The sequence below is a fragment of the Coenobita brevimanus genome, chromosome 51, assembly GCF_032717465.1.
Source record: "Coenobita brevimanus isolate Jiangsu-jjx chromosome 51, ASM3271746v2, whole genome shotgun sequence".
NCBI lineage: Eukaryota > Metazoa > Arthropoda > Malacostraca > Decapoda > Coenobitidae > Coenobita > Coenobita brevimanus.
In genome coordinates this window covers 1494274-1518198 of record NC_137004.1, presented here as the reverse complement: position 1 = coordinate 1518198, position 23925 = coordinate 1494274, and the positions used below count along the sequence as shown (strand labels likewise).

At 45.2% G+C, this 23925-nt stretch overlaps 1 protein-coding gene across 1 annotated transcript in view; it reads right to left on the bottom strand.

Moving 5' to 3' along the window:
• LOC145400281 (uncharacterized) overlaps window positions 1–20945 on the bottom strand; it is a 75360-nt gene extending 54415 nt beyond the window's left edge. Inside the window, exons 1-4 of the mRNA XM_080272839.1 lie at window positions 20888–20945; window positions 15495–15582; window positions 4776–5085; window positions 2614–2732 (exon numbers count right to left, since the gene is read on the bottom strand). Coding sequence (XP_080128965.1) covers window positions 2614–2732; window positions 4776–5085; window positions 15495–15582; window positions 20888–20936 — 566 coding nt within the window. The 5' untranslated portion in view covers window positions 20937–20945. The remainder of the gene's footprint in view (window positions 1–2613; window positions 2733–4775; window positions 5086–15494; window positions 15583–20887) is intronic.
• Window positions 20946–23925: the final 2980 nt, after the last annotated feature.

Here is a 23925-nt window from a genome sequence, read left to right as displayed (position 1 = left end):
CCTGCCCATTCCCCAGCCACTTATACTCACATTACAATCATTCTCTATGTTCAACAATGCCTTAAAGTGTTCTCTCCATCAGCTCACTTTATCTCCCTTCTCCACTAGTACTCTACCATTTTTATCTTTCACTCCCCAACTAACTTCATTGACACCCTGTCTAACTCCCTTTACTTCCTTCCAGAACATTTTCTTACAGTCCCTCCACTTTAGACTCAAATTCCTTCCAAAATCCTCATCCACTCTCTTCTTACTCTCTCTTACTAATCTTTTCACCTCTCTTTTCCTCTAAACATATACCTCTCTCTTCCATCTCTCAACTTCTTCCATGCCTCTTTTCTCATCCACTCAATATATGCTTTCTTCTTTTGTGCCACAGCCTGTCTCATCTCTTCATTCCACCATGCTGTTCCTTGCACCTTTCATCTTCTCTTCACCCCACACACCACCTCACATCCCCCATCTGCTCCAATCCATATCCCAATTGCATCTCCACTTCTCTCTTATATTATGACTTTTTTCCATCCTTTTGTAACCTTTCCACCCTCCTTGTATGAACTAATTCCTCCTGTCCTTCCTTTCTTCCATTTCTCCATTTTATTTGGACCTTGAGTCTCACCACTACCAAGTGGTGGTCAAAAAGTCCATTCCCCCAACCTCTATATGCTCTTGCATCCATTACACACCTTCTCATTCTACCATACACACACATATAATCAATCATTGCCTTCCGTTCATTCAGTTCACCACCCACCCTTCTCATCACTCGCTATGTATATCTATGGATCATTTTGTGTCTGAAGAGGGTATTGGCTATCACCAACCCCCTCCAGGCACAAATGTCCACTAACGCACTGCCATTCCCATCCATCTCCGCAGGCACACCCCACTCACCAACTACTCCATCCACCTTCACATTCCCTACTTTTCCATTCATATCTCCAATCAAAAACACTATCTCATTCCTTTCAATCTTTTCCATGCACACTTCCACATTTTTCCAGAACTCTTCTCTCACTCTGCTTGCACAGTCTTGCATTGGCACATACACGCACACAATTCCCCACATTTGTAGTCCAACTGTCAATTTTACCCACACAATCCTTGAGCCAAGTGATCCATACTCTTTCATATTCTTCCATCTTTTACTCACACAACAACACACACTCCTTCTTTTGCCCTCCCATTCTCACCTACTTCCGTACATATACCCCATCCATACTCCCATTGTCTTACACTCTCACCTCACCATTTAGTTTCAGGTAATCCACATACATCCACTTTCACACTCTCAAGCACCTGGAGAATCTCTCTTTCTTTCACCTCATCATTTGCACCCCTTACATTCCATGTAATTTGTTATAGGTGGGGGTGCTCACCATCCACTCACTCGATGTAGTGTTGCCCTTGGGTGTCTGCCCTTTCCTCTCTTCCATACTTTTTTCCTTCCATCCTTTTCTGTCTTTCTTTCCTTCATTCTTTCTTTGTCCTTCTGCCTACGGGTGACTTTACACCCCCTTTTTTGTCTTTCTTTCCTTCATTCTTTCCTTTTCCTTTTGCTTGTGGGTGACTCTACACTGAGTGACAAGCCAAATGGTTTCCTGTACACCAGGAAACCATTTACTGTGCAGGGTGGTAACCATATAACCAAATTTTGGCACCTGGTGGTTTAGTGGATAATTATTGCGCTCCAGTTGGATTAGGCCGGTGAAAGTTTATATCCTAGGGGTGGTTGGGGTTGATTGCCCATGTAATGTCACTCAGGGATGAGTGAGGTTGGTCACTCTCATCTTAAATGTCGAGACCAACTGCCTAGTCCCGGGCTCCTACGCTCCTCATGGAGCAATGTACGATTGGATGATGGATGGATGGACATTCCATGTAATAATAATAATAATAATAATAAGAAGAAGAAGAAGAAGAAGAAGAAGAACCACCATCATCATCATCATCATCATCATCATCCAATCTTACATTGCCCCATGAGGGGCATAAAAGCCCAGGGCTAGGCAAGTTGGTCCTGACATTTAAGATGAGAGTGATCAGGCTCAATCATCACTGAGTGGCATTACGTTGGCAATAAACCCCAACCATCCCTTGGATATACACCTTCACCGGCTCAAACCGACTGGAGCGCTGCAATTACCCACTAAACCACCAGGACCAAAATTTGGTTATATGGTTACCACCCAGCATAGTGAAAGGTTTCCTGGTGTACAGGCAACCATTTGGCTTGTCACTCTGTGTAGAGTCACCCACAGACAGAAGTAAAAGGAAAGAATGAAGGAAAGAAAGACAGAAGAGGGAGTGTACAGTCACCTGCAGGCTTTAGGACGAGGAGAGAATGAAGTAAAGAAAGGCAGAAGAGGATGGAAGGAAAGAAGGATGGAGGAGAGGAAAGGGCAGACACCTGAGAGTTAGCACTACATCGAGTGACTGTAATAATAATAATAATAATAATAATAATAATAATGATAATAATAATAAAAATTATTATTATTATTATTATATAATAATAATAATAATAATAAAAATAATGTTCTGATCTAAGTAAATCTTAATAATACTTTGTTTATTATTCAGAAATAATTAAGTGAACAGCTACAAGTATACCTATTTAAGGCGTTGACATCAGCATCAGGAAAAGTAAGAAGAGTGGAGCAGATATTGTACCGTCCCTCTTTAGCTGCATGGTGTAGAGGTGTATCATGAGCCTTGTTCTGTATGTTTACCTGTGGAAAGATTTACAACAATTCTCATAATAATCTCCATGACATGGTAATACCATGCAAGTATATGGGAGAAAGATGGTTGGTTTCATGCTGAAAATGGAACAACTGTGATATATTGTACAATTAAATATAATCAGGTAACACGTCTGCGATTTAGGCTCTAATCAGACCTGAGAAGTACTATACTATCATACAGAGTTATAGTAGTCTACAAAATTGGTAACTATGGTGGTACTACTCTAAACTGGCGGCTAAGGTGGGGCACCAACCTCCGTACAGTGTTGCTATGTTTCCCAAACTCATGATGTGAAATGGCTGTTATATTTGTAAAGGGCATCACAAATAAGACAAACACATATGAATACAATGTTAACGTATGTATTATGATATATGAAAAAACATTAAACTTATTATGCATGAAATAATTATAAGGCAATACAGAGATGTGGCATAAATATTTTACAGTATTGCTAAAAAAGAAGCAGTCACTTTTATTGGCTTTTATTGTAGTTCTGGGGTGGGTAATAATGTCACCATTATGATTATAAGATAATGTGCAGGAATATAAGTAAAAATATGCCAATTTCTTATTAAAAAAAACAACAAATACAGTACATTAAACCCTCGTGAGCGGCAACACACACAGACCCAGTCTGACCCAGCCAGAGCTTCCTCGTGTCACTTTCCCTTGTGTCCTTGACTCAGGATGGCAGTTCAGCTGGCCCACTCCTCGCATCTACATAGTCAAGCTAAATATAATGTACAATATAATGTTAAAGAAAATAACCAAAATGTATCCTAAAATACCATAGATGAGAAAGAGAGAGAGAGAAGGGGGGGGGGAAGCAGTCCAGGGGCAGTGTTGAGTGCATTGTCAAGCTGAGGGAGAGATGTAGGAAGGGAGGGAAGGAAGGAGGGAGAGAATGATTGAATGAAAACAAATGATGGCGCCACAACAGCGAGGTCATCTGGCGCCATATGTAAAACAATATTATTTTAAAATATAATTAGACATAATAAAAACAAAATAAAGAAATGAAAGCACAAGTTTATAACAGTCACTCATAAAAGAAACAAAATTCCCCAAGGTGATGCACATCTTACCCCAGGGGAGAGAGAGAGAGAAAGAGAGGCATCGTGGGTATGGAAAAAGTGGCAACACTGTACAGAGGTTGGCGCCCCACCCTAGCCACCAGTTTAGAGTAGTACCACCATAACCATAAAATATTCACTTTTAGGCAGGGGACTCAGTTATTACTTCATAAATGTACAAAGTCTAAGATGAAACACTAGATACTGTATACAGTATTTTCTACAGGTTATCAGCAACTATTGGGGAGCAGTTTAACTGATCCTAATATCTGTTTATACTGGGGGGGGGGGACTAGACCATGGCTAACCACACAATAGGAACTGTCCAAGAAGAAGCAAGGGATTACTTTGATAATGATCATCAATCGTCTGCACTGACATGTGCCATGTACAGTATATATACTGTACTGTAAAATACTTGTACAGTACTCATAAAAGCACATTAGCCATATGGACAGATGGAACAGTACTGTACAGCAGAACTAGCCAGGATTTTTACTCACAAGGATGTTTTACCATAAGGGACTGTACAACTGAATATATCTGTATTTGTCCATATTAGGTCTACTGCAGTACCAAAACTCTCCACAGAGGAAGAGCGAAAGCCAAATTAACCCTTCCCTGAATTGTCAAAGTAATGGGGAGGGATGTCTGCAGGAAGAGTGATGCATGTGAAAGTAATGTACTGTACAGACTGAGTTTGTGTCTGTATATGCCAACAGGATGTAAACATATGCAGCCATTATGAAAAGGTATACAAACATCCACTTTAAATATTAACCCTGGCTTGACTTTGAATCCTAACTTGGGGCACACACATCATAGGATAAGTGTGGCACTGACCAAGCTATTGCAGTTTCTGTTTATAATTTACTGCCATATCTCCGATATAATACAGCACAATACTGTTTTGTACAGTATATACCTGAATTCTGGGACAACTAAACCCACCTGAATTCCTGACCAGTTGAGCAGAGTTTGGCAACAATAATAATGATCCTTAATTGCAGCCAGATGCAGAGGTGTCTGGCCACTTATATCCTGAGCATTGCAGTCAGCATTTTTGTTTAAGAGGAGGGTCATGATTTCTTGCTGGCCATTTTTGGCAGCCACATGAAGAGGAGTGACTTTTGTCTCCTCATCCACCACTTTTGCTTTTTCTGGGTTGGTCTCCAGGATCTCCTCACATTCTTCATAGTCTGCTTCTTCAACTTTCTGTAGTAGCTCATCTGAGTATTTTGGCTGTACTCCCTCACCCAATCTGCAAAGGCACCCAGGTTATGAAGAGAGGTATCACGTATACAGTATGTGTAGGAAGACCAATCTTACACCCACTCCCTACTCTTGATACTCCACAAAATACAATACAGTTTGCTGAAACATATTTATGAGGGATAACCTATTAGTGGTACTAAAGTTAGTTATAAAATCTTGTACACACTGTGAATAGCCCAATATCCAGGATACATGTACAGTAACATGCCACATGTTTGAATGCTGCATTAGTAAGAAAGTATACGTTTTTTTTTCCAAATAAGAAAGAATCACAGGCTAAAAGCCTGCAAAGTTGCTTTTTCCGAGAAAACTGAACAAAAAAAGCCAAATTCAATACCCATGCATTTTTGGATGTCTGAGCACACTGCATTTAAAAGCCTGGAGGTCACAGGCAGAGAAAAGTACAGACTAAGGAAAACAGTTTCAGAGATAACTTGCTGCATACTGTACATGAATGACTTGACAGTATCAGTTAATGTCTGCATCACAGAGTTGGACAGAAATGGTGTGAGAATGTAAACCCAGATGGATGTTATGTGTGTCCTGTAATGAAGGAGGGATGCAAGCAGCCAGTTCAGAAGAGTAGTGACCACTGAAGCTGCAATTGCAGAGAGACAGAGATGCAACACTGCAGCAAAGAGAGAAAGAGGTTAAGGGGAGTCAGTGAAAGGAGGCAAAGTAATAAGGAAAAGATAATTTGACTGGATCCTGTTTAGAAGAGTAAAGGTGTATGTGGGGAGCCACCCCACACATGCAAGTTGTACTCTGCTCATGGGCCAATAAATCCATCATGATCATGCTATGCTGACAGGGTGGATAGACAAGGATTGTGGAAAGCGTTAAGTATATATGGAGTAGATGGGAAGTTGTTGAACGCTGTGAAGAGTATGTACGATGGTGCGAAGGCTGCAGTGCGTGTGGATGGTGAACTAAGTGAATTTTTCTCTTTGAAAGTTGGGTTAAAACAGGGATGTGTCATGTCTCCATGGTTGTTCAATCTGTACATGGATGGGGTAATAAAAAGGTACAAGGTAGGGTAGTGGATGTTGGAGTGGCCCTGGTGAAAGAGGATAGTGTTTGGAAACTCCCTGTACTGTTGTTTGCAGATAATACTGTGTTGTTGAGTGAAGACGAAGGGGAGCTGCAAGGCTTGGTGGATGAGTTTTGGAGAGTGTGTAACAAACGTAATCTAAAGGTGAATGTAGGGAAGAGTAAAGTGATGGTCTTTGAGAGAGGTGAAGTCAGTGAATGTACAGCGAGGTTGGATGGTGAGGAATTGGAAAATGTGAGTACGTTTAAGTACTTGGGTAGTATGATGAGTAAAGATGGAGGTTTGGAGGGTGAGGTGCTTGAAAGGGTACAGCAGGGAAGAAAGGATGCTGGTTCTTTGAAAGCAGCGATAAGAAACAGGGAAGTGAGCTTGGAAGTGAAAAAGTTACTACATGACAGTATTGTGATACCAACTCTAACGTATGGAAGTGAAGCTTGGACATTGTTGGAAGGACACAAGTCAAGAGTGAGAGCAGTGGAAATGAGTTATTTAAGAGGAGCCTGTGGAGTCACATGGAGAGACAGGCTGACGAATGAGGATATAAAGGAGAGTTGTGGTAATTCACCGGGTCGGTCAGGATCACTTGATGGTCGTGATCGTCAGCATTTTACCCTCCCGGAAGGGAGCTGAGAGCTCATATAGTCCGATCTAAGGGCAAGGCTTTGACCTTCACACACCCACACACCCGTCCCCTTGCTCAAGGGGGACAGTAACCACCCACTTCTTCAGTGAAACTTTTCGCAACCTGAGCGAGGCGCGAACTCCCGTCTACCAGATGGCAAGCGAGAACGTTACCACTGCGTCAGCGAGCGGTGTGGTTGTGGATGTGATAGGAAGTGTTATGAGGAACACACTGAGGTGGTTTGGCCATGTGGAGAGGATGGAGGGTGAAAGACTGACAAAGAGAGTGTATGTGAGTGAGGTGGAGGGGGGAAGAGGGAGGGGGAGGCCGAGGATGAGATGGAGGGATGGGGTGGAGAGGTATATGAGAGAAGGGGGTGTGAGTTGGGAGCAGGGCAGTGAAATGGCGGGGGACAGAGCGACTTGGAGGCGATTTGTTTGTGGCCACCCCAAACGGGACTGAGGCGTCTGGCAATAGATAGATAGATAGAATAAGTTCCCCACCAACAACCTGCACCTCCAGTCAAAACTCGTCCGCTTATGCCGGACACCAGCCTCACCTCAACTCCCAGGGTGCACCCCACCCACAGATGCCCCAGCCACAAGGAGAACCCTAACATTATCCTGATTAATCCCTGGAAGTTCTCGGCGTGCTGCTCCAGGTGCCCAGTCTGCGACATCAGGGACCAACTTAAGGCTGCTAGATGCAAGCCAATCACCCCAGGCCAACGTAAAGTCTCCTCCTTAGAAAATGAGGAGCCAGCTGACGAACCCGCACCCAAGGAAGAAACCAAACATGGGGAGATGGAACCAGAAGAGGAAGAAGGCAGTCCTCAGCAGTTGGATTTTTTAGGACCGCCCCCACACCTCCCCAAGGTGGCAGGGGCCACTTCCCCCAAATACTGCCCCCGAGTCAACAAGATGAGGCTGAACGGGGTGAAAGCCAGACGTCTGGTCGAGACAGGAGCGGCCAGATCCTGCTTGTACAGTCATTTTTACTCCCGTCACGTCGACCTTTGGCCTGCTTTTCCCGACATCAACCCACCTTGTAGACACGGGGGATGGCCCCCTGCCTATCCGTGGGGAAACTCAGGCCCTTCGTGTCGACACACACCAACCAGCATCGACATAACACAAATTCATCATATTTGACTCCACCTGTCGCAACTTTGATGGATACCTGAGGCTGGACCTGTTACATAAATTAAGAACTACCATCGACTGCCACAACAGACAGCTCCAGTTCCGGAAGTCCCCTGACCCTCCCCCCCCAGCAGTGTGCACTTGCACACCCCGACCCCAGCCAATCCCTCTCCCCCTTCTCTCCTTCTCCCCCTCCCTTCCAACATTCCCCGCCATCACCTCCTCCACAGTAACGATTCTGCTCCACCACAAAACCTGGTTGCCCCTGAACAGGCCCACGGGCACGTGCCGTCTGTCCTGTCCTACCCCCACCTGCCAACCGGGACCCTCTCGGCCTGCCTTTTGCCCTCCACTTTTCTCCCCTCCTCATGTCGCGGCAGCCTGGATTGCTAACCTCACTCCCTCCCCTCTAACACTACCCAAAGGGCTCGTAATAGGAGAGATGGAAGAAGCCGAGCCTTGCCCTTCCCCTTCCAGCTCCCCCTCCCCCCTGCCCCCCATCCTCGACCATCTCTCCCCCAACCAATCTGACACCCTCCACCGCCTTCTCCTGGATTTCCAGGACCTGTTCGTGGCAAGACCCACCGACATTGGACATACCACCTACCTCGCTCACGAGATTCACACGACAGGTCCGCTGATCCGCCAACCATCCCGGCGAAAGAATCCCAAGCAACGGGAGGAAGACTGCCAGGTCCAGGAAATGATTGAGGCCAGAGTCATTTCCCCTTCCACCAGGCCCTGGTTCCTCCCCTGTTGTGCTTGTGAAGAAGGATGGCACCATGCAGTCCTGCATTGATTATCACCGGCTCAGTGACACCACCCCACTCCCCAGGAGAGACGACTTCCTTGACACCTTATACGATGCCTCCTGATTCTCCACCCTCGATCTCCAATCAGGGTACTGGCAGGCATCAGTGCGGCCAGAAGACTGAGGCAAAACTGCTTTCTCTACCAGCAACGGAAAGCACTAAAAGTTCAAAGTCCTGCCCTTTGGCTTCTGGAACACCCCTGCCACCTTCTCGCAACTGATGGAGTCCGTCCCCAGTGGCCTCACCTGGGAGATCTGTTTAGGCTATTTAGATGACGTTATTGTGTTCAGCACGACCTGGGCCGACCACCTCCAGCGTCTCCGAAAAGTCTTTTCCCGCATCCGACAGGCCGGCCTCAAACTATGGCCCTCTAAGTGCATCCTAGCCACCAGAATCGTCTCCTTCCTGGGGCATGTCATCTCCCAGGACGGCATCTCCCCTGACCCAGACAAGCTACGTGCCATCGCAGACATTCCCCCTCCACAAGACGTCCACGGAGTCTGAGCCTGCCTTGGCCCGACCTCCTACTACCGACACTTCGTGAAGGGATTTGCCCACATTGCCATGCCACTCCACGACCTCACCCGGAGGGGAGAACCTTTCCTCTGGACGGATGAGAGATGAGCCGCCTGCCAACTACTAAAGGACAAACTCATCTCCGCCCCGATTGTTGCCTTCCCCAACTACTCCCTTCCATTCTGTCTCTACACTGAAGTCTCCTTGATAGCAATTGGCGCTGTGCTGGCCCAAGTCCAAGAGGGCCGTGAACACATCATCGCCTGTGCCAGCCGCACCCTCAATCAAGAGAAGAACTACGCTGCCACGAAGAGGGAATGCCTGGGCATCATCTGGGCTTTGGACCACTTCCGGGCATACCTATCGGGGACCCAAGTTACCATCATTACCGACCACCAATCCCTCCAATGGCTGTGGCAGTCCGACACCCACAATGCCTAGCTCATCAGATGGCACAAAACACTGGAGGAATTTAACTACGAGATCTCCTACCGCCTCAGCAAACCTCACACAAATGCGGATGCTTTCTCTCCCAGCTTCCCATCGATGCCGTACAGCCCGAGCCCGATCTCTTCCGACAGTGGCAGTATAAGGAAAGACCCCCTTGGATCCCCCAGCGTCCTTTTCAAAAATTACACCGCCAGGATGACCACCTATTTACCCCATCAGGGCATATCATCTTCGCCCCCGACACTGCTCTTAACACCCTCCGACACCTACACACCCACAACGGGTTCCACCTGGGCACGAAGAAGCTCCAGCAGGCTTTCACTGATGCATATTGGACTCCCAACCCATCCACCCTAGCCAAGGATATTGTCCAATCCTGCCGGGTGTGCGCCTTAGGAAAAGACATCACTCGCATTGCTGGCTTGTCCGGCAACATCACGGCCCACAAACCCTGACATTACTATCCATCGACATAGTGGGGCCCTTGCCACCGAAATCAGGTTATCAGTATATCATCACTTTTGTTGATACATACTCAAAATTGCTCGTCACCTGTCCAGCAGAGGAACATCACGCTGTTGCAGTTGCCAACGCAATGATCCATCATGTTTTCCCATATTTTGGCATCCTACAGGCTATCCACTCAGACAATGCCCCGGAGTTCACCAGTAAAATCTGGCAGGAGTTAGCTCAAATCTTTGGTTGTCACACCTCCCACTCGTCCCCCTACTGGCCACAGGGCAACGCCATTTGCGAACGAAGCCATCGCACCTTAATGAACCAGCTCCGCACCCGGATAGAAGAAACAAAGAACGACGACTGGCCCGCACACATCAAGATCGTACAATGGAGCATAAACTCTTGCCCACGAGAAGACGGCATATCGCCCCACGAACATGTGTTTGGGGAAGCGCCTATCCTCCTACCAATGCAAAGACACCTACAATTCCTCACAACCTCCCCCACATCTGACATCTGACCCCCTTCACCATTTCAAAAGGTGGCTTTCTCACCTGCATAGTATCCTGGATCTCCAACTTGACACCCCCTCCAACCCGTACAAGCCAGGTGACACCAGCATGACAGTACAGCTCCCTACAACCCACAAGCTTGCACCTAGCTTTACAGAACCCTACACCATCATCAATGTCCCCAACCTCTACCAAGTGACAGTCGATTATCATAACACACCCCGCACACTCAGGAATCACCATGTGCATCCATTCCGTACCCCTGCTCCCCAAAACCCCACCCCGCGCCCCATGCCACCCTCCAAGCCCGCCCCACCTCCCTCTACCTCATATGACTGCTACATATCCCCCTCACCTTCCCTCTCAGCCTCCCCCTACCTGTCCTTTACCACCCCTCCCCCCATCATGCCGCATCACACCTCACCTGAAGACTCACCGACGCTGCATATTCCTGACCTCTCCCTCACCCCTTCCCCACTGTCCTCCCCATCCCCCACACCCACTACCACCTGTCCTGCCCATGCACCAACCTCCCCTCTGCCCATCCACCCTTCACCCCACCCACCACCCATCCCCAGCCCCGTCACCACCCCTCCACCCTCATGCTCCCCACCTGCCTCCCCATCCCCCACGCCCATCACCACATGTCCCGCATACGGACCAAGCTCTCCTCCACCTGCTCACAGTGCACCCTGCCCACCACCCATCACCACTCCCAGCTCCGCCACCACACCACTGCCCCCACGCAAAACACCCACCTCCCTACCACCCTCAACTTCACCACACCACCCACACGCACCCAACTCACCACCCACACCCACCTTAAAAACCACCATCACATGCTCCAGCTGCCTTTTCCGCCCGATATGCCCCCACCCCTACACCACCCACCTCACTACAACACCACACTCCCCCACCTAACACAGTCATGCTACACCAGGCCCAAATCCCAGCCACCACCACTCCCCAGAGACATCATGCCGCTTTGCCCCATCATAAAACCCCACGCTCCACGGCAATCTCCAGCATTCAGCACGGCTCTCTGCAGGACACAAGACCTACCAACATGAGAATCCGACGAGCCACATGGGCGCCGCCCTCTGGATACCACCATCGCGTCTGTGGCCCCCTCCACCTCCTGCGACTCCTCCACAACAGCACCGACATATCCACCCATTTCATCACCTGCGACACCCAGATGCACGAAAATCCAGCCACCACAGCATGGAACGCCCTCCTTCAACATCTCCAACCCGCGCACCACACCAACACCACCAAAATCTATCACCTCCAGTCACAGGGACGTGACTTTCGCCCCGACGATGGTGGTAAAATGCCAGGAATAGCAACTGAGGGCAACACAACACCCCCAGGAGGAGTGTATGGAGGGGCAGACAGAGCACGACCCGACCCCCGGCGACAGGGACATAAGTCCGCCTGGGCCACGCGCCCCTATGACCCGGAACCCGCCCGCCGTCGCCATAGCCTGGAAAGGAGACTACCTTGTGGGCGAGCTGACCCTCAACAGAATCGGGGTGGAGCTATTACTCTAGCTCCAGGTAGCACCTCAGCGATGGCTGGTAGCCGCGCCCTTTTCAAGACGGCCTGCAGCCGCTCACCCCTTCTTAAGGAGACGGCCAGAAGCCGCTCCCACCTTTGTCAGGAGACGGCCGGTAGCCGCTCCGAAGGTGCCCTAGAAATGGCCAGTAGCTGCTCACCCCTCTTTCAGAAGATAGCCAGTAGCTGCTCCAAAGGTACCCTTGAGATGGCTGGTAGCCGCCCACTCCTCCTTCAGGAGACGACCAGTAGCCGCTCCCGTGTTTGTCAGGAGACGACCGGTAGCCGCTCCGAAGGTGCCCTTGAGACAGCCAGTAGCCACTCACCCCTCCTTCAGGAGACGGTTGGTAGCCGCTCCCGCCTTCATCAGGAGATGGCTGGTAGCCACTCTGAAGGTGCCCCTGAGATGGCCAGTAGCCTCTCACCCCTCCTTCAGGAGACAACCGGTACCCGCTCCCACCTTCGTCAGGAGACAGCTGGTAGCCACCCCGAAGGTGCCCCTAAGATGGCCGACAGCCGCTCACCCCTCCCTCAGGAGATGGCCGGTAGCCGCTCCTGTCTTTGTCAGGAGATGGCCAGCAGCCGCTTCGAAGGTGCCCCTGAGGTGGCCAGTAGCCGCTCACCCCTCCTTCAGGAGATGGCTGGTAACTGCTCCCCCACACGGCCCATGGCCAGTAGCTGGGCCCCAGCGACGGCCGGAAGCTGCGTCCCTAAAAGGCCACAGCCAGCAGCTGGGCCCTACGGCAGAAGATGGCCAGCAGCCGCTCCTCTGTCAGGTGTTGCCACATCCCCACGATGTGACATCCTCCAGGAGGAGGGTCTCAGTCCCGAGGCCCTGTGCTATCCCCAGGGTTGTACTCCGCCCAGCCAGCTCCAGAGGGACCCTACCTGATGGACTCTGACAACAACCAACACCGCAGCTCACTCCTGACGGCGTCCCTGACGGCAGGAGGCCACAGCCACCGGGCCCTGAGTCGCCCCCAGGACCCCCAGGCTAGGCCTTTCCCCACCCCGACGCAGACGACCCTCATCCTCCGTCAGGTGCGTAAGTGAGCACTTCAGGAGGATGTTTGGCCCCAGCCCTGAGGGCCGCACTCCAACTCCCAGCCCTGGCAGTGCAGGGCCCTTCACCATCCCAAGTCCCGGACGAGACAGGACGCCCCTACGAGTGATCCTGTGGCCGCTGGATACAGAGGCCACAGGCGGGACTCAGTCCCCATCAGGAGTGGGGCTGTGAGTCCTCCCACCGCCCCCCACGAACCACACCGCCGCCCCACTGACAGTGAGTGACAGTAAAGAGTGCAATGACGGTGTAATAGTGACTGGAATATCGAGCAGAGTATTATCCAAGAGAACGTAAGTCCAAGGCCTAGTGATGTGTAATAATTGTGATTTGGGCAAACAGTGACATAGTTAGGGTACGAAGAGAGATCTAATAAGAATGCAGTGACTTCAGTGAACATCAGACTTGGCCTTCATAGTGTAATTCCTCTACACTGGAAGACCAGTGAAATAAATGCCCAGCCTAAATACAGTTTATATTTCCCTCCAAGTGACAGTGATCTGTTCCCCTGTCCGAAATACTACAAACACTATTTGTTGTGCCATTCACCTGCTATCCTGAACTATTGTCTAAATAGTATCCTGTGCGATACTGCGATACTAGTACATGACTTATAATTACTCAGGTTCCTGTTGTTGTGACATCTACCTGTTCCACATATAGAATTAGTCAATACACATGTAACGTTGTTGCCTTGAGTTTTGTGTCCTGCCTCTCTCTTATTCATCTAAGCTCTGGTCTAGAAAGGGAACCCAGCTGCACACTAGGCGTTCAAGGGACGGGAAGCTGACCCCTAAACACCTAGCATAACAATCATCATAACAAAAAAAAAATAATAATAATAATAATAAAGCATGTCAGTTGCTTAAATTTTAAGGTGATGCTGACCATCTTTTTTTTTTACTGGAAAGGCATCGTTCATCATGAGTTTGTTCCACATGGTCAGACAGTCAATAATTTCATTTGGACGTTCTGAAGCATTTGAGGGAAGCAGCTTGAAGGAAGAGGCCTGAGATATGGAAAAACGAAACCCGGATGCTGCACCATGACAATGCACCTCACGTGTCAACCCCCATCTGTGATTTTTTTTTTTTTCTAGCAAAGCACGAAACTTTCCAGACTTGGCCTCTGCGGATCTTATTTTGTTTCAAGATCTGAAATCCACCCTGAAAGGTCACCAATTTCAGATGACGGAGGAGATAGAAAGAAATTCGCTAAATGCACACAAGTTCACTCATGCATGTGTATCTCAATGACTATGTGACACGGTGTGATGTGGCTAGTGTTTGATTAAAGCTCAAAGTTACCGCTACACAGTGCTCCCATCATGATCATGCTATGCTGACTAGTTGGTGTGCTGTAAAAAAAAACTGGTTTCTTTTGGATGGACCGTGCTCCCATCGTGATCATGCTACGCCAACTAGTTGTTAGTGCCTGTTTAATGAGTTTGTTTTCTTTTGGACAGACCTCGTATTTTTTCACTAAATTTATCTGAATGAATATCCGATCCAGGTAACCTCTTCCCTTCCTTGAACCCCCTTAGTTCTTCTCCAGTTAACTCCTTAGGTTATTTACCTAGCTCCATCAACAGATATCCTACTATATAATTTTCTCACTACCCGGAGAAGACAAGTACCCCAATGACTGTCATGCACATCTCTTTCCCTTTTTCTTTTGTATAAGGAACTATCAAACAGTACCTGACTTCCAATCTTCTTGGACCATACCATCCCACTAGGTCAAGCTGCACATCTTCCATATCCATTCTGTTGCTATTGTATCATATCATTTATAAAGACTCCAACATGCTTGCATGCGTTGACCTTGGTCACCAAATATCGTATCGTTTATAAAGACTCCAACATGCTTGCATGCGTTGACCTTGGTCACCTAATGGCGGATCTCCACTCCGCTCATCCTCAGGCACCCTTCGTATTAAGCTCCTTATCTCTGAGATCACTCTGTATGACCTCATCCCTTTCTTTGGCATGCCTCTCACAACCCTACCCTTAATGTTTACATTTTCCATCCATATTTTAATATTTTGCCAAATACTCCATGAATTCCCGGGCTTCCCCCATTTTGACTTTCTTCACTGCAGAACATGATTTTCTTTTTTTAATAACTTCTATAGGAAATGCAATTTAGGCAGAAAACTGATACATACACTGTCTGGTTTATTTTAATTAGATAACAAAGAAGGTCACTTACTCATTGTAATATGTTCTGACAGACATCATCCGCTCCAACCTGGCAGGTCTTCCTGTGCGTGGAGATCCACGTGGCATGTTGATGGTAACTGTGCAGTAAATCCTTGTTGTAAGTAACTTCTTTTAACATTCCTTTTTTCTATTAAGTGTACAGTAAATTATTTTTATCCCTCCCCGTGATGCGCAAAAAATGAGTTTTTTTTTTTTTTTTAACTTTTCTATCTATCTATCTATTGCCAGACACCTCAATCCCGTTTGGGGTGGCCACAAACAAATCGCCTCCAAGTCGCCCTGTCCCCCGACATTTCACTGCCCTGCTCCCAACTCACACCCCCCTCTCTCATATACCTCTCCACCCCATCCCTCCATCTCATCCTCGGCCTCCCCCTCCCTCTTCCCCCCTCCACCTCACTCACATACACTCTCTTCGTCAGTCTTTCACCCTCCATCCTCTCCACATGGCCAAACCACCTCAGTGTGTTCCTCATAACGCTTCCTGTCACATCCACATCAACACCACAACGCTCCTTTATATCCGCATTCGTCAGCCTGTCTCTCCATGTGACTCCACAGGCTCCTCTTATATAACTCGTTTCCACTGCTCTCACTCTTGACTTGTGTCCTTCCAACAACGTCCAAGCTTCACTTCCGTACGTTAGAGTTGGTATCACAATACTGTCATGTAGTAACTTTTTCACTTCCATGCTCACTTCCCTGTTTCTTATCACTGCTTTCAAAGAACCAGCAACCTTTCTTCCCTGCTGTACCCTTTCAAGCACTTCACCCTCCAAACCTCCATCCTTACTCATCACACTACCCAAGTACTTAAACGTACTCACATTTTCCAATTCCTCACCATCCAACCTCGCTATACGTTCACTGACTTCACCTCTCTCAAAGACCATCACTTTACTCTTCCCTACATTCACCTTTAGATTCCGTTTCTTACACACTCTCCCAAACTCATCCACCAAGCCTTGCAGCTCCCCTTCGTCTTCACTCAACAACACAGTATCATCTGCAAACAACAGTACAGGGAGTTTTTTGCTTATTATAAACTTGAAGGTCAACATACAGGGCATCATCTGGTGAAATAATAAAAAAAAGATAATAATCTCTCTCCGTCTTTGCATAGGGCCATGCGTAAATTTACATAGGGGAGTAATGAAAAAATGAAAAAAAAAAAAAATGCGGCCGTGAATAAACATTTCACAACGTCAATTTCACTTCCCAACATCACCATTCGAATGCTTTCCATCAAACAGGAAAATGTTATTAGAAGTTTTGATAGAGAATTTCATCAGCTTTCTAAAGAGACAAATCCGGTTGTGATATGATTTGTAGTTTTCTAGACTCTATCTATCTATAGCCCGATGCCCTAATCCTGCAAAGGGTGGCTGCAGACAAAACGCCTCCAAGTTGCTCTGTCACCCACCATTTGACTACTGTCCCCCCAATTCACTCCCTCCTCCCTCATATACCTCTCAACTCCATCTCTCCACCTCATCCTCGGTCTACCCCTCCCTCTCTCTCCCTCCACCTCACCTACATACACCCTCTTAGTCAGTCTTTCATTCTCTATTCTCTCCACATGTCCAAACCACCTCAGTGTATTTCTCCAAATCTTCTCAACCACATCCACATCCACCCCACAATGTTCCTTCATTCTTCATTCACCAACCTGTCTCTCCATGTCACTCCACATGCTTCTCTCAAGTAACTCATTTCCACTGCTCTCACTCTTGACTTGTTCCCCTCTTGCAAGGTCCATGCCTCGCTTCCATACGTCAGGGTAGGGATCACAATACTATCATGCAGTGACTTCTTAACTTCCATACTCACCTCCCTATTTGTCATCACTGTTTTCAGTGAAAATAGCCAAAATCTGAAAGCCATTTTTGAAAAAATTTCAGGGAGCTTTCAAGAAGAACTTTTTTCACACACCTTATGTTTTTGTCACATAATTTTATGCAGAATTTCACGAGCTTTCTAATGAGCACCATCTGGTTTCGATAGGCCTCGTAGTTTTTTAGTAAATCGCCAAAAACAACTGGGTACTCGCATCCGTGCATCACTTTCGTGATGCGCGATCACAGCACACGCTATATTCCCGCCTACGTAACAACGAATTCTTGTCATAGATATTACATTGTTATGTCTTGTACATACATGGAATTTACTGCTCTTTATCATGGTTCTTACAGGAAATCGATACGTCCAATAGTTTTCGAGTAATTGGCTGACAAAGCGAGATTACTCCGACCGTTTTTGTTTTACCACAAGCGAGGAAAAAAACAAAGTCTGTTCCCCATACTTTTACAACAGAAAATGCTTCCAAAGGCTTATTATCACTGTCATTACAGGAAATCAATACATCCAATAGTTTTCGAGTAATTGGCCAACAAAGTGAGATTATTCCTCCAAGCACCTTCAACTTTTACCAGAAGTGAGGAAAAAAACAAAGTTTGGTCCCCTGCCTTCTCCTACCATAAGTGCTCCCAAAGGCTTATGCTCTTGTAATGAAAATACGTAGAATTTACTGCTCTTTATCATGGTTCTTACAGGAAGTCGATATGTCCAATAGTTTTCAAGTAATAGGACGACAAAGCTAGATTACTCTTCCAGTCGCTACCTACTTTCACCGCAAGCAAAAAAATAGAAGTGTTCGCCCCCCCCCCCCCTTTGCCTGAAGACTATGCTCCCAAAGCCCCCTTTTTTTTTTTTTTTTTTTTTTATGTACAGACTGTAAAATCTTCCAGTTTTTTTTTTTTATTGTTATAACCTACCACACATGAACACTACTTTTTTCTAGTTACTGCTATGAAGCTGTACTTTCTGTCATATGTGTAATATGCAAGAGAAAAAGGTTATTTGTCTGAAAATTATAGGGGTATTGATAACACTGGCCTGCGTTTCAAAACTTTTTTTTTCAAAGGTCAGAGGTTTTTCTAGTAAGAAAAATATATATAAGGAGGGAAGGGAGAATCCTAAGTGATATTTACATTCACCTGGAACTACCTTATTTATAATGTATTGTCTAGATTTCCTGCCAGTCATTTCATAGCTATATATTAGCAGCTCTCACGAGGCTGACATTGGCAGTAATGCATTCTTCCTAGGTAGGCCACCCCGACCCACCACTATCAGTTTACTGTCGTCTTTCAAGGTGAAAGTACGTCGGATTCGCTCCTGCTAAGTTCCGCTGCTTTTTAGCCCCATGCAAAGGGCCCTGTGACCTCTACCCCCTACTAAACCTTATGTGGAAAGAGGTAAAGGGCTGACAGATGATAGAGAGTGACTACGATCTTTCTGGTGAGTAAAAGAGTGCAAGTGGAATTGTAAATAATGTGTAAATAATGTGTACATAGCAAGTGAAAGCAATGAATGTAAATATAAGTGAACAGTGGAAAACAGTTTTATAAGTTACTGCAAGTGACATTGCCTAACACAGTGTAAATAAAATAGAAATGTAAATAATGTAAATAAAATAGAGAATGTAAATAGAAATGTAAATGAGTAGTATTATAAGAATACGAGTATTATACTAGGAGTAAAGAAAGTGAAAGTTTCACTCTAGCATGTATGAATACTATGAGTTATGAGAGTGAAGGTGAAAGTGACATTCACTCTCAGTGCTAGTATACAGGACGAGAAAGTGAATGCTACGTATTTTACTGAAAGAGAAATTGAATCCCTACAGTGACAATAAACTACTATTACTGAAGGAAACTTATGGATAAAGACTGTAGATATATATAAGTGTTATACAGTAATAGAAATATAAACTGTGTTTTTATGAATAATAAATGACAGAACACCAGCGGCGAACGATGTCAAGTGGGAAGGTCATACGCCCTCGTAATTTTCATTGCTTTCACAGCGTTTTTTTTTTTTTTTTTTTTTTTTGAGCATGGATTCCAAACTATTTGAGAATCATAGAATAGTGTTTCTAGTGATAATATCAGGCTGTGGTAATCATATTACGGGTTGTCGGGAAGTGTAAAGTGGAGACTTCGTTACCCAACTTCAGAGGTCTCCACAAGTCCTATGGTACTCGACGAAGGCTCAACAAACACCCCAGGAGAAAGCTGAAGGTATGTGCCATAAGCATATGTGTTTTTAATATTCTAGGACTAATAACTGATTTTTGGCAAATATTTTTAGAGCGTGTCGGAGCGCGCATATGCCCGCAGGAGCCATATGCCCGCAGGAGCCACAAGAAAAAGCAAAACAAGCTCGCGGTTAAGGGGTTAAACGTACTCACATTTTCCATTTCCTCACCGTCCAATCTCACTACATTCACTGACTTCACCTCTCTCAAAGACCATCACTTTACTCTTCCCTACATTCACCTTTAGATTCCGTTTCTTGCACACTCTCCCAAATTCATCCATCAAGCCTTGCAGCTCCCCTTCGTCTTCACTTAACAACACAGTATCATCTGCAAACAACAGTACAGGGAGTTTCCAAACACTACCCTCTCTCACTAGGGCCACTCCAACATCCACTGCCCTACCTTGTACCTCTTTTATTACCCCATGCATGTACAGACTGAACAGCCATAGAGACATGACACATCCCTGTTTCAACCCAACCTTCAAAGAGAAGAATTCACTCAGGTCACCATCCACATGCACAGAGAGAGAGAGAGAGAGAGAGAGAGAGAGAGAGAGAGCAGACTGATGTCCTCTGAGGTGCTTTGGCCACTTTTGGTTTTTGTGTTGGCTTTGCCGTCACCCACGTCCCCACCACGGACAAGAACCCTTGCCAATGCTGTGGGCGACAGTGCTTATGCTGACTACTTTACTCATCTTAGTGAACGTGTCTGTGATCTAACGCCTCTTTCACTCCTTCAGTGAAAAATATTACATGCGGCAATAGTGAAATAAAGAATTCGTCATTGGACTGACGATGTTGATGGCAAAAACAAGAGTCATTCTAAGCAACTTATAACAAGAGCTTCCTGTCTTTATCTTGGCAGCCAATCTGATAATAGCTAAAATTCTTATCTACATCATTACAAGAGGTGCAATCTGACAAGGAAACAAGACAGTTAATCAGCCTAATCAACTGTACTCTTTTGATAATGCAGTGGGTTATACACGTCGTGTTGCATGAAATTTGATGGCTCTTAGTTATGAGGTAGGAATGAGTTTCCATGGTTATTATTAAAATCAGTCCTGTAATTGGGCAACATTTGCCCTTTCAACTGAACTTAAATGAGTTACGGATATTCCTGGTGTCAAGAAAAAAAAAAAAAGTGCTATAGTAAGATCGACCCTTCAGTCTGACTGCTATCTGCCATCAACTAAGCTAAAAGGGGTTGGCTATCTTCATGAGGTTAGAACTAACTGCAGTCATCCCTCTTATTCATTACCCTCGCCTAGTACTCACAATCGGGCTTTTTCTTCTTATCCTTCTTTCGACGCGCCTTTGCTGACATTTTGGCCAGGAGTGGTACCTGACTCCGGTTGCCGGTCATCCTGGAAAATAAAATAATATATTAATCACATTACAAAGAATACTACATTAACATCACCATTATCATTCTGATTTTATTTTTTTTTTACCTAAAGTATGGGTGAGGCAGAATCCAGAAACAAGGAAGGAGAAAGTAAGAAAATGAGAAAACAATCAATAGCATACCAGTGAAGCAGCCCACACAACTTACACATCCTTCAAGCCCCTGAACTTCTGGCTCCAACCTGCAGATATAACAAAAAAATGCTGATGTTTCGAGTTGTGAGGTGAAATATGATTCTGGGTGTTGAAAAAAAAAAAGTGTGTGATCCATTTCACTGGGCTGGCCGTTGTTTGCTTCTTTCTGGATCTTATCTCGCTCCTTCTTTTGGTGGGAAAAAAAAAAAAAGTCATGATGATAATACACTCAGCGAACAGGTGATGTGCATGTACAGGTAGCAATCGTTATGAAGTGTATTAAGGGGAATGCATTTTAAACTGATTCGCATCTTTAACAGTGGTGTTGTGGAGTTATATTTTTATGCGATGTCAAATACATCCTGCTCGAACCCTACCCACGGGAATAACTCTCTCTCTCTCTCTCTCTCTCTCTCTCTCTCTCTCTCTCTCTCTCTCCGAGTGTGTTCTTACCTAATTGTAACTTTACAGGAATGAGGCAAACTCGTACTGTCCTGTATATTAAAGCATTTTTATCATACATATCCTTAAATTTAGTAATAGTTTTGGCACACACAATTATTTTTTTCGGTAGTGCATTCCACTGATCAGTTGCCCTATTTAGGAAACTGAATTCCCTTTAGTCTTTATTATCTCTCTTTTTATGCAGTTTTTTGCAGTGTCCTCTTGCTGATGCTTCCCCATAGGTTATATATTCATTTACGTCTATTTTCTCTTTCCCTGAGATGCATTTATGTTGCATAAACATGTTTCCCTTTTTTCTTCTGTCCTGTGGTGTTGGTAGATTCAGTTTTTCTAGTCTTTCTTCGTAGTTTGTAGCTTAGATCCCTTAAGCTTGGTACACATCTTGTAGCTGACCTTTGTACTTTTTCAGTCTTATCTAAGTGTTTTTTGAGATGAGGATTCCAGACTACTGATGCATACTCCAGGGTTGGTCTAATGAATGCTGTTATCTTTCTCAGCATGTCTTCATTTGTGTGTGTATAGGTCTGATGAATGCTGTTATCTTTCTCAGCATGTCTTCATTTGTATATATATATATATATATATATATATATATATATATATATATATATATATATATATATGGAGCCTCTGTGGTACAGTGGTAGTGTGTGCGTTTCGTACACGGGTGAGCCAGGGTTCGCACCCCGCCTGGGTAATATACTTTGGGAGTATTCACCCAGCCATGTAGGCTACTGCATTGGCGGACACCAGGGGTGCTGTGGTTGAACCAGTGTCGCTTATTATAAAGTATGCTTGCACCCAGTCGGCTTGCGCGGGCCGATTACACTTGGTTCGCAGACTACACACACATCCAAAGCCACTCCAGCACTACAATTACACTTACAAGCACTTCTCACCCTACATACAATCTCTACTAGACAGCTTAAGCCACTTGGTAGAGATACATTGGCTATATCGTCCCGACTTCGGTCGGGATAGGCCGGTCCTGCAGTGGATACGCAAACGGCTGATGATGATATATATATATATATATATATATATATATATATATATATATGTGTGTGTGGATAAATGTATGCATGAAAGTAATACCGGTATATCATTATTAGAGAAGAGTACTGATCATGAAGTACAGTACAAGTGTTAGTATGAAGACCTTTAGCACTGCAGTAAGTTACACATCAGATGTGAGTTGGTAATAATAACAACAACATTAACAATAATAATAATAATAATAATAATAACTAATAATAACAATAAAATAATAATAACTAAATATTATTATTATTATTATTGTAGTAGTAGTAATAGTATAAGTAGTAGTAGTACTCTACTACTACTACTACTACTACTAATAATAATAATAATAATAATAATAATAAATAATAATAATAATAAATAATAATAATAAACACCACCACCACCATCATCATCATCATCATCAATATGGGCCGGTTGGTAGCTGTATACTGTCATGACAAGTCTATGAGAACATGACAAAGAAAAAGAAATCTAAGGTCTGATGGACCATATCCCTCCTCTTTTTTTTCTTTCTTTCTTTTTTACTGGGACTACATTACTGATGTCCAAACTGGATTCACTTACAGTGAGATTTTTATTATTTATTCTCGTTACCACCAAGCAGTTTGTATTCATCTAACGGAAGATGCTTCTTAACGAAGGAATTAGAAACTCCCTATTAGTCCCACCAAACGTCATCATTTAAACTCCTGCTACTGCCAGTCCATTATATTTAGCACTTCACTATGAGGTCTCCTACCCAAAATGAAATCGCTCATCAGTAACAAGAATAATGATAAAACAGACGCCATCGCACTGCTGAGGTTAACTTGTCTCAGAATGCACTGCAGTGGAATCCCATCTTCAACGCAAAATGCATTACAACTTCAACATCAGCCAAAATGCATCACAACCTCTTCATCTTAATCTCAGTCGGCATTACCTCTTAATTTTCACTCCCGAATGCATTGCATTGCAACTCTCACGCACAAAGTAGAACCCGTAAATGTAAAAGGCATTAAAGTATCATCATCTCCACGTCGTATGTCTTATTTGTGCTAAATCTAGAAGTTTCTGAGCGCAAAAGTCAAGAATAAGGAATATATTTTATTTTTCAGCTCCTAAGAATTACGTATAGCCCACTTTGCTCTGACCGGTATTGCTCGTGCTGTTAACATTTTCACCATTGGGAACGACTTAAGTATTTTTTAAACATTTACTCTGGCCAAAGAATCTAACGACTGTACTCACTGTTGGTGAAATCCTCCGAGGTCTGAAAATTAAAG